The sequence below is a fragment of the Callionymus lyra genome, chromosome 1 (assembly GCF_982586985.1).
Source record: "Callionymus lyra chromosome 1, fCalLyr1.hap1.1, whole genome shotgun sequence".
Lineage (NCBI taxonomy): Eukaryota > Metazoa > Chordata > Actinopteri > Syngnathiformes > Callionymidae > Callionymus > Callionymus lyra.
The window spans coordinates 10798593-10810040 of NC_141818.1; the positions used below are offsets into that span (position 1 = coordinate 10798593).

The 11448-nt window shown below is 38.4% G+C and overlaps 1 protein-coding gene across 2 annotated transcripts in view; it reads right to left on the bottom strand.

Moving 5' to 3' along the window:
* osbp2b (oxysterol binding protein 2b) overlaps positions 1 to 10978 on the bottom strand; it is a 33411-nt gene extending 22433 nt beyond the window's left edge. For both annotated transcript variants that reach the window (XM_087792704.1, XM_087792702.1), the window contains exons 1-2: positions 10807 to 10978; positions 6489 to 6697 (exon numbers count right to left, since the gene is read on the bottom strand). In XM_087792704.1, the coding sequence (XP_087648830.1) occupies positions 6489 to 6697; positions 10807 to 10952 (355 nt within the window). In that variant the 5' untranslated portion in view covers positions 10953 to 10978. The remainder of the gene's footprint in view (positions 1 to 6488; positions 6698 to 10806) is intronic.
* Between the last annotated feature and the right edge of the window lie 470 nt (positions 10979 to 11448).

Here is an 11448-nt window from a genome sequence, read left to right on the forward strand (position 1 = left end):
ACAATCCTCAGGGCCTGAATGCAAGCTCATTAAAAGCAGCCAAAGTTCTCTGTTCAACACCAACTTGTTTCTTCCTCGGACTAAAGCTGGCAGTGCTATGTGCCGTTGGAGAAGGTTAACTCTGGTACCAGAAGACATGAAAACCCTATAATGATCAATGCATATAAAGAATGAGCTTCGCAGCATGTAAATCCAACTTACGCATCACCCCAAGACAAAATGGAAAGTGGCGAAAAATGTCGTCCTTAATTGGTCCGATGCCGCTGCAGTGGCTCGAGCGGCTTGATCCGAGAGAATGGGAAGAGATTTAATTAACCGCAGAAGAAGTTCTCGCTAATTGCTTCGGTGTCATCCGTGGGAAGATCGTTAAAAGACCGTGAGTCAGTTTGACAATGTAACGTCACAAAGTCACGGGCCTCGGATCAAAGGGCCAGATCGTTTACACAGTAAAGACCCGCGCCGTCATAAAGCAATCGGTCATCACCGATTATTAAATGAACGCGCAGGTAGATCGAGGCCGACTTCACAGACGAAGACGCCGCTGTTTCCTTGCCATTAATATCCATATTTTTAGAAGCATCCTGAGCATTTGACTAGAATGATCTTCTATTTAATGAACTCAAAGTATCGTTAAAACAGGTAAAAGCAAACAAAATATTGACTAAAGACCGGTTTACTATGGTCTGTAAAAGCTATGTATCATTTAGGTTTAATGGTGAAACTGGTGCAAAATCAGTACTTTTGAAACGATGCCTGTGCTTAAAAGGTGATTTGAGAATGATCTCTTAAATTGAAGTGATATTTAAAAAACTGTGAATAAAAAATAAAGTATTTTGGTGCAATGCAAGGATTCAAGGATTTTTATTGTCATTCCAAACTAGATTATGTTCTGCACGTTCGAATCATTGAATAAGTAAAATGTTTGTATAAACAAGGCACAGAAATATGTGTTAGCCTTCAGCCGGGTTACTATCTTTTATGCCAGAATCAGTATCAATACTCATCCCTATGCATGAAGGGTCAGGCCGGCACCAGAACCATCAATTTTCTTCAACTTGCACTGTTGTTTGTATCTTTGTTGAAGGAGACGACACAAAACTATGTATGTTCATAACCTAAGAAAGAAAATCTCCTTCTACACAGACTAAAATGGATCACTTACACTGAAACCCAAAACCAGCGCTCGTCTTCATAAAACATTTATTAAAGCACCATTCAATAAAGAAACTTGACGGGTGTGGACATACAGTCTGGATTCATTGTGTAGCGCTTATCCTTGAAAGGTCAAGATGTTGGAAGTGATCCCAGAATATATTGGGGATGCGGCTGCTTATTCTAGAGGCAATAGTTGATCCTGACACAAAGGAACAAGAACACGTTTCCTGAATGAAAATGAACTTTAATGCTTCTCCAAAATGGTTAAGGACTTAAAAGAGTTCATTGAAAAAGATTTCCTCTTAAAAGTCAAACTCATAGTTGAATGTTTATAGAGATTTAGATGATTTAAGCCTTAATGTTTGTTTAAAAAATCAATGGAAATATTGCCTGGATCGGTTGCAAAGATCATTCAAATCTAACCATCCGGAGGATGTAACGCTTGTTTCAAAGAGATAAATAAAAGGCAAACGTCCTGCTGAGTAAATCTGTTGAAATAAGCCGAGGTTTTTTGACCGGAGCTCATTAAAATAGTTTTACTTCAGTGAAATCTTCGTCACATCTTGCAAATACTGCCTAATAGGCTCCGGCCCGACACACACGCTCTCTCTGAGCGGCAGAATCCTCGGCGGAGGATAAAATACGCCGGCAAAAAAGAGTCGTTATCGCTTTTTCTGTCTCTCGACCCTCTGCTCAGATGTTTTTTAATAAAATCACGGTGGAATTTAACAAAGCTAAAAGGTTAGCTGTGAGCTCGCTTGACAGCGATAATTAGTTATGAGAGGGATAAGAATACTTTCATGACTTCTTATTCTAAAGTACACTCGTGTGAATCACCATCTGTTCGTTTTTTGTGTTGACAATGTGCTTCACGTTATATAACTATAGAATTCTTGTCCACTTTTGTTCTCTTATTACATCCTGCTATTTTTTTCATTTTAGATGCACGAGTATAGTTATAAAAGTCCATTATTGGATAATGTTCTGTTGAATAAAATGGTGTAAATACATGCATTGATTCGAGTCTTGATCAATAAAGAACACAAACCAGTCCAGAATGTAGTAGTATCGTCTGTGGAATCTTTTGCTTCACACTCAATAAGTATTGAGGATCCTGAGTTTGTTACTGAATTTAAATCCACATCACAACATTTTCAGTTCAATACACTGAGTACAGTATTATGTACGAAGACTGTTATACAGATAATGCTGGTTAAGAAGTTTTTGCAAGCATTACTGACAAGGAAGTCTCTGCTGTTGGTTGAGGGAGACGATCCATGAAAAGACGATTGAAATTAGCCAAACTTTTGGTACTTTTTTTGCTGTTGAAACATCTCAAAATTGTAAAGTGATTTTAGGCTAAATTAAGTGTTAATTCTTAACATAAATAACTACATACAGCCTTTACGATAATGAGTCCAATACAAGACATTGTTCAAAATGTTCATTAATTACACACATCATCTTTTATTTATATTCATTTTTTAGTATAATAGTATTTATCAATACATGGAACAACCTGTAAAATACATACACATATGACATGCTTTTAAAAGTTCCCAATGGTTAAAAGAAAGCTGTATGTAGAAGCACAAATGATGAAAAACTAGATCCACATTGAACTTTTGTTTTTGAAACATCAACTGTTTTAGTTTCACACAGTTAATAACCAGTTTAGTTTGACTACATCCTTCATCTAAGGTCAACAATGCATCGTTTACACAACTTCAATAGAGGTTCAATGGTTTGACAGCACTTGTATAACTAGGAACACCCAGTTGTGTTCAGAGCAAAGCCGAGCACTAATAAGAGCTAGTTTTCATATCAGCAAATGCGAGATAATGGAGTCCAGAGAGGCAGAATGAAGGCTTAGTGATTACAGAAGGACAGTGGACGGTCCTGACTCAACAAAAACAACAATAGTGGAGCAATGAGCTGAGTTAACAACTGTGTGTGGACCGTGTCCGTGGCTTAGACCAGGTCTATTCACAGGCAGGCCAGGTGTGTGTTTGTAACCGTATGGTTGATTTTAATAAAAGGGAGAAAAGAGATAGTAAATGCAAAAACTCTACCAATGGTTCACTTCTGTTAGACCTGGTGAGTGGATCTCACGGAGGATCTCTGGAAAGTGTCATGATTTTAAACTGATTAAGCAACTGAAACATTTGATTTTTAATAAATATATCCTCAATCATTGGTTTTCGGTTATTTTTACTCTCAGCAGAGTTCACCTGAACTCACTCCAACTGCAATTCATGCATTTATTAACTTGTACTTTTGAACACATTGATATCAAACTCATCATTCCACATCCTATCCATCTGATATCTTTGGATTTTATGGACTCACCGTGTAAAATGGACATAAAAGAAATTGTTACATAAGTTGGAATCATTAAAAAGCCAACTGATAAGGAAAGCATCACATGCTCAATAACCTTATTCCATAACATAATTACATCAGGGTCTATAAAATACAAACATATATTCTTTTGTATGCATTTAAGTGGAACCAGCTTGAAATTTCCAGGAACTATTAAGATTAAAGCAACTTAACCCTGAAGGCCGACAGACTGCTCTTGACTTTTGAACCATTTAAAAAACATGAAAATAATGAGGGAAATATGTTAAACTAAAGGTAAAATTCAAGGATTATTGATTGATGTAACTCAAATTTTAAAGGAGCAGTCGAAACAAGTCTGACTATTCGTTAAGATTTATATTGTGAACTAGATTTTGATTTATATTTCACTTGAAGAAGCTTCTTGACTTGAAAGTGAAAGCCAATAGGAAAGAAAAAGAAAGTCGTTTTTTTTATTTATGACATAATGATCTACTTTTGACGTGCCCCGGAGCGATATGTGAGACAGATAGTTATTACAGTTACTTGTTTTTCCAGCGACTCAACCGACTGTTCTGTCTGTATGCAAATTAAAAAGAAAAGCAATGGATTATATCTGTTAGATCTACAGTATTTATATTGTCTTGTGTAACCTATTCGTATCAGAGTTAGATTTCTGATTAACAAATGTATTGTGTCACAGAATTGTGTAATATAAAAACATCCAATTAAAATCAAAATCAAAATGCATTTCCAGATTCATGTAGTACCTATGGTTCATTATTCAGGGTCTGCTGAAGCGCTCCTCGTGTGACAGGATCGCAGGGTTTACAAATAAAAAACATCTCTCCATGGAAGGACACAAAGAGGGCTCAGCTGTTATCGCCTCTGCGATGACAAATCTGTGTAAATGGCCAAGACCGTGGAGCTAATACTGTTTGTACAGATTCATTATGAGCAAACACACTAACAGTGAGCTCGACCACCTGCACACTTGATGTGAAAACACACCACGGATCATCCTTTACCTGTAACGTGAATTTGTTTTTCAGTAGATCAATGAATATAATGTAAAAATACACAGGATGAAAAGATTAATAATCTTTTTAAAATATGGAAATATTTTAGTGATTAAGAATGATTATTTCTCTCACAATAAAATGATGTTTATTTGTTAAATAAACACAATTGAATTCAATAAAATAACCAAAGGGTATAATTGGAAAACCTTTTATGCAATATTTTTTACAGGCAGGATCCTCATCAATCATCCATGCTTCAAAAACCTCTGCTGCTTCACATTAAATTACAGTAGTATTGTCCCAAATAAATTGTGCAAAGATAGAATCGAAGTAGAAATACTCACTCACAAGAGCTGGACTTCACTGTTCAAGTAGGTGCAAACCAGCGAAGGTAGATTAGTATCACAGCATTGAGATGTGAAGGCTCGATGAAAAGCAGAGTACACGGCTAACCCGGAGAGAAAGCAAGTGTGGAACTGGGAGGGAGCAGGAAAACCAGGGAGAGGGAGCGCGAGGGAGAGAAAGTGAGGGAGGGAGGGATGGGAAGTGTGAAAGTGTGTGAGGGAGAGGAGCAGGAGAGGGAGAAGCTCACCAAAGAAAGAGCGGTGAAAGGGCTTTTAATGAAGTGAGAACAAGGAGAGAGTTCTAGTCCCTTCTCTTGTGGTCCCTCTCGCAGTTTGTCACGGTTTCAGGACCAAGGACAGAGAAGATCTAGTAATAACTCGGTAATTAACTATATAAAATGAAAGGGTTTTAAGAGAAACAACTTTGTAAACCAACTTTCAACTTATAAAAGGACATTTTAAAACAGCTCCTGGATATTCAGAGACAGAAAAGATCCAGAAGAAAGGCATGTTTTGTCCTCGCCAGTAAGACATTTTAAATGTAAATGACATGAACCACCAGGTCTACAATAATGGATGGACTTCCATCTATTTAGATGAGTCTTGAAAATGAAAGACTAGAGGACTCTTCGGTCTGGGTTGAGAAAAAGAGAAACAGTGCCATCTTCTGAGTATCTAGAGCACTGAGACAAAGGTTGGATCTAGAAATAAATCTCACAGTTAATTTGTAACAACGTCTTGCAAAAGTGAGGTCTGGTTAATAAATCATGTAGCAACAACAACAATGACCAAATCAATAATATAAAATAACCTATAAATACCTTATGTAAACAACATAAACTGTCGAAGTAACTTGCAAATGTAATGTATAAAGTGTATTAATTGAATGTATTAAGTGTAAATGTGTATGCAAGTCATTTTATTACTTTTATTTCATATAACATATTTATATATAAGAATAATAATTGTAATAATAAGAGGGTGAAAACAATTAAATGTTAATAACGTTTGCCACACTGTATTTTATGCTACTTTTTTCATAACAGGAACAAACAACTTGTGAGTGTAAAGCCATATAAATCAAAATAATTTATATAGTCTTTAGTAAGAACTATTCATAGCTAGAGTGACTGGAGTCTAAAGTTAGAGATCTGAGGCCATAAAGAATATGCAGCCCTTCCTGGTCTCTGTGGACGTTTTCTGCTGAATCAAAAAAGGGTTGCAAAACAAACTGCAGACAAGCCAACAAGGAGCAGTGGAGAACAGAAGACCTCCTTTTTTCTGTCAGATTTTCCCACAGCCTTTGACCGACGTCACCCTCGCGCAGCCCTGCCAAGCTCCCTGTGCTGCGAGTGCTTTGTCAGTGTGTGAATAGACGTTTATTGCCCACTGTACAATTAGAATACTGGTTCTTTGGGAGGAAACACACTGCACTGCCATCTTCTGGTACATACGCTAGTGTTAGTTACAAATGCCTCTCATTTTAAACTTCCATATCCAACTCAATTTTGATATAATAAATTAATGAGCAAATGTACTATTATTATAAAAGATAATTTACTGTTTAAATGACATGAAGAGGAGTGTAGGGATCAAAAATCTAAAAATAGCAGCAACAATCTCTTACCAGATTGATCGTTCATCATGCGAATAGCTTTGGCTTTGGCGAGCTCCAGCGCCGTGACCCATCTCTGCCGTTCCACTTCGGTGCTGGCCTTCAGGTGGTACGTCCGGCCCCCGCTGCTCAGGACGATGTTACAGGCGTCCTCTGTGTCGATGTGAGCGGTGGCCAGGTTGATGGTTCCACGGCACGTGTGAGCCATCTCTGCCTGCGTCCTGAGACCGAGAAACATTGGATCCAGAGAATCATTCGGTGTCAGATATTTACAGAAAGTACAAAAAGCAGCAGCGGAAGAAACAGATCACACACTCATTTAGACTTTTTGAGGATGTAAGTTCAAGTAAAAGTGCTATGTTGGAAATTGATCAGGAAAATTGATATGGTCGAGAAGAAAAAAACGGAACAAAACAGAAACCAAAACCACCACAAACCAAAATATGCTAAAAGAAAATTTCCACAGCACTGTATCGATTAGTTTTATTTTTATTTTTTAAATTAATATCATTGTTTTTTTTTTACAGTTATCAAAGTTATTTTATGGTTTGTATTTCAATACATTATTTGTTAAATAATTTCATTTACAACTAACACTCATGGCGTTTGCTCATTTTTGTGCTGCAATTAAACTTGCGGCCGCTAGATGGCAGCAGTAATCACATAAGAAAAAATGTAATCCTGCAATGAGATCCCGGCGATGACTGAGGATGAGAAGATACGGGCGACTCAAGCACCTTTAAAAGCTGATGTTTGGACATATTTCAGTTTAAAAAAAACACAACTTTGTCAAGACTGGTCAGTACACTCTGCAACATCAAGTACTCGAACAATACTAAAAATATACCAGTGTTCCTACAGTATAAAAATGTATATATATACAGTATATATATATATATATATAGTAAATATTAATATTAATTGTATCGTTTCCCTGTATCTTGATGCGTATCGTATCACCACATTCTTGCCAGTACACACCTCTACAATGTAAAGTAGTGAGAAGAAATACGGACGTGTAAGACATATGTTGTAATTAAAATTTAAAATTTAAAAAAACCTTAACAAATTTCCAAAATTACAGGTACAAAAACTAAATCAAATAAATCACTGGCTCTCTCCAATAAGGTCCTCCTTAAAAAGCCCTCTACGCCACAAGAAAGTAGCTTATTTGACACCAATGCAATAAATACAATTTTCTAAAATAATGCTTTAGTTTTTCATTTTTTTTACAATCTCACAATCCTGCAGCGGCCTCAGGCAAAGACAAACAAACACATCTCTTGGAAAGCATAAGCAGGTCCAGACCCGCTGAAAACAAGAATTAGCAACAAACCAGCGCAATCACATGGTAGCCTCTTGAATCAAACACGTCCTTATTCCCCCATCACAAGGTAACCCCCCAAAGACATTGGAAAATAGTACGACATGCAATCATGTGGATGCGACCGGTTATATCTGTGGCGGCCATTGATTCGCTCGACACTCACTGCCACGAAAAGCTGCCTCTCGGCTACTCGTGAGCTCAAGACTCAAGGTCGCTGGCGTCGGTTGAAGTGTGTTTACTTCTCTACGACATGACTTTTCTTTTGCTTTCCCTGAACCAGAGTCTTGTTGCGATGCCAAATCAGAACAAGAGCGTCAGTGTACTCGTCGTCCGCTGCCATTCCCCGACACATACGAGGTGCAGCGACTGCCGATCTGTTGCCGTGAGAAGCCATGCAAAGGATAGTTCTTAGAAGTCATTGTTACCCCCCGAGGCCAGATAGCGGGTTTGAGATTTGTAAGCGAACTTTGTTTGTCGTTACCGATGAGATTTTAAAGGAGGTCATGCAAAGGTATGGAAGCTATACACCAAAGCCAGAAAAAAACTGATAACAGAAACTTCAAATAAGGGCATAAGAAGCTTTCTACTGAGCCATAAAAAAGAGTTCATGTACTTTACCTATCAGTTCCCAGTGTACACATCCTCAAAAAACACAAATCCACTGATCTGGAGCATGTAATGACAACAGAGAACACAAACACAAAGCACACAGTCACAAGAAAAAGGGTGGAAAAAGACCAGCAAAAAACAAGGCACAGTTTCCAAGCATGAAAATGTCGATGAGGTTGTGCTCTATTATCACAAGACACACAAGGGGGGGGGGGGGCTGGGAAAACACCCAGAGATTATGACACTGTACAAAAGGGGAGCATAACAGGAGGCAATGATATTTCACACAAATTATTCAACACGATCAATAGTCTCATGTGTACGTCCAGCTGAGACCAAACTTGGCTGCTACCCATCTGTTCGCCCAGAGGTGACAACCCCAGTCGAGTTGCTTCTCAGAGGCTGAGGACCCCCGACCCGAAACGCCAGGCTGGGATTACTGATATGAAAATCCGATCAATCCCTCAAAGCTTCTCCAATCCTCCCAAATGTAATAAGGGCAGGAAGTTAGTAAGTTGAGATGAGCACATTACACAAGGTGGAGAAGTCGATTAGGAAATTAAAGTTTGAAATTGGATAAATGGCAGCAGAAGAATAAGGTCAAATCTGCTTCAGTTAAGAAGATTAGGGATTATTGTGATGTGAAGATGTTTAGATTTTAAACCATCAAGAAGGTATTGAATGAATGTCTTACGTTGAAGATAAATCGGGGGCAGCAAAAACTGGATCTCTGAGTTTTTGTCAGGCACAAGTCAAACTGCAATTCAATTCTCCAAAAATAGCCTCAACTGAAATCCCAGAGCGTGGTGTGAAAGCCTGTAATTGCCCATCAGCTCTATTGATTAGAAGAGAATAATTGTTATTCCTTTGAGACGCCCATCGCTGACATTCTAACTGGGTTAGATTAGTTGCTTCTCAATTTAAACATGCATGTCACACTTATTTTATATTTGATTTGAAATACACCTTATTAACCATCATCATCAAGTATTTTCCAGACATTTCTTTTCAGTATTTTCTGAGCTACTACTCAACAGAAAATATATAGTTAGTGCTGCGTAAAAATATATATGCTTAATGTTTAACTTTCAGATGCATGTCAGCATATTTCACGACAGAAAGCAGCTGACTCATCGTTTCTTCCTTTCCTGTTGCTTAAGTTCAAGAGGATTTTGTGCATCAAGATTTAAGAACCCATAAAAAGGTAAATCCAAACTGAAGTTTAAGCCAAAAAGATAATAGATAAACCATCTTTTTTTTTAACAATGTCATATATGAACACTTTCTTTGCAAAAACATTGTGTAAGTTGGTTATAACAGATATTTAAAAAGATAATTTTAATGCTGATTGTGTTTCATTGTAACATAAGTTGTTGCTGTTATTCAGGAGAAGGTTGTTTTATTTTTAAACAGAACCTTGTTCTAGTAATAAATAAACCAGTTTTTTTTTTTTAACTCAAGAGACTCTTGATAATACCAACATTTAATCAGATGACTTATAAAACCAGATCTCTACAAATGCGTCACTGTTTTATGAGTTCAATTTCATGCTGCCAGGAAATCGTCTGATCAAAGGTTATACTGTGGATGTTTAAAAAGTTAATACAAATTCTTTCAGTTCCTTCTTCCAGTTGAGAACAACATTAAAATAGATACTTTTAAAAAAGAGGGGACATTTATGGTTTATTAGAATCAAAAAACACTCGCACAATCAATAAAAACTTCTAAAAGATGTTCATAAATGTGTTTTTGAAATAAAGAAAGTGAAGCTACTCCAGAGGAATACACTAGAACAAACACACCTGAGGCACCTGATCCACAGGTGTTGGCTGATACATCATCTGACAGCAGCAGGACCGAATGACACTAAATGTATCTTATTACAGTAACACAGGTCGCCATTAAAAATGCCGTGATGAATTAATAAAATATTAATTCAACAATAAAGTTTTTTTTTTAATGACATAAACACAGCTACATGAAGGAGCATTTAAGAGACAAAAAACACTTTGAGGCCAATAAATAATTATAAAAAAAATGTTTTTCCCTCACGTCGTGAATTTAAAGGGACGCAAGAATCTGGTGCGCAGCCAAACTGATGCTAGCTTAGCTCAGCTAGCTTGCTAACTGTCACGAACGTTTTCTCGCAATTTAATTGAAAGCTGCGTGTGTGTGTGCGCGCGTGCGTGTGTGTGTGTACAAGTGTGTTTGTGTGACCGGGTTGACAAAGAAAACACACGAGCTGACAGCTCAACAAACAACTGTCAACGTGACTGACAGCGTTAGCAACACGCTGCTAACTAACAGCTGCATCATCATCATCATCATCATCACCTGCACACTTTTAAACCGATTTTTTGGATTAAAAAAAACTCGTGAAAATGGCGTTTTTACCTGTAATAAGACAAGAGTCCGTTGCTGAGCACGAACCAGCGCCGCTGGTACCCCTTCAGGTAGTTGGTCCATTTGAAGAGCCAGCCTTTGTAGGTGTCAGATCCTGGCGCCGCGGCGGATGCCGAGCCCTTCGCCTGCTCGCTCATCTGGACCGGGAGCTCTGGACCGGGGAGCCGGTGCTGGTGCTGGTGCTGGTGCCGACGGACCTGGATGGAGAAGGGAGGAGGGGGAGGTGGGTTGTGATGGAGGGGGGGGGGGAGAGAAGCCAGTCTCACATGACGACGCCGGACTGGTCAACAACGGCGAGGACTGGCACTGTTCTTTTAACGCTGATGCGGACTGGACCAGACAGGAAGTGTCTCCTGGTTGAAGGGTCGCTACCATGACAACCAACCATCGATCTCCAGTGAGTGATGGAGAAGAGGAGAGGAGAGTGACCACGTGACTTTGTTACCCCAAAACATTCCCGACCACATCTGACATGTGGTTTGTGTGTAAAGTTGATGAGTCAATGTTTGGGTTGAATAAAAATGTGTGTGTGTGTGTGTGTGTGTGTGTGTGTGTGTGTGTGTGTGTGTGTGTGTGTGTGTGTGTGTGTGTGTGTGTGTGTGTGTGTGTGTGTGTGTCTGCTTCACAAACATC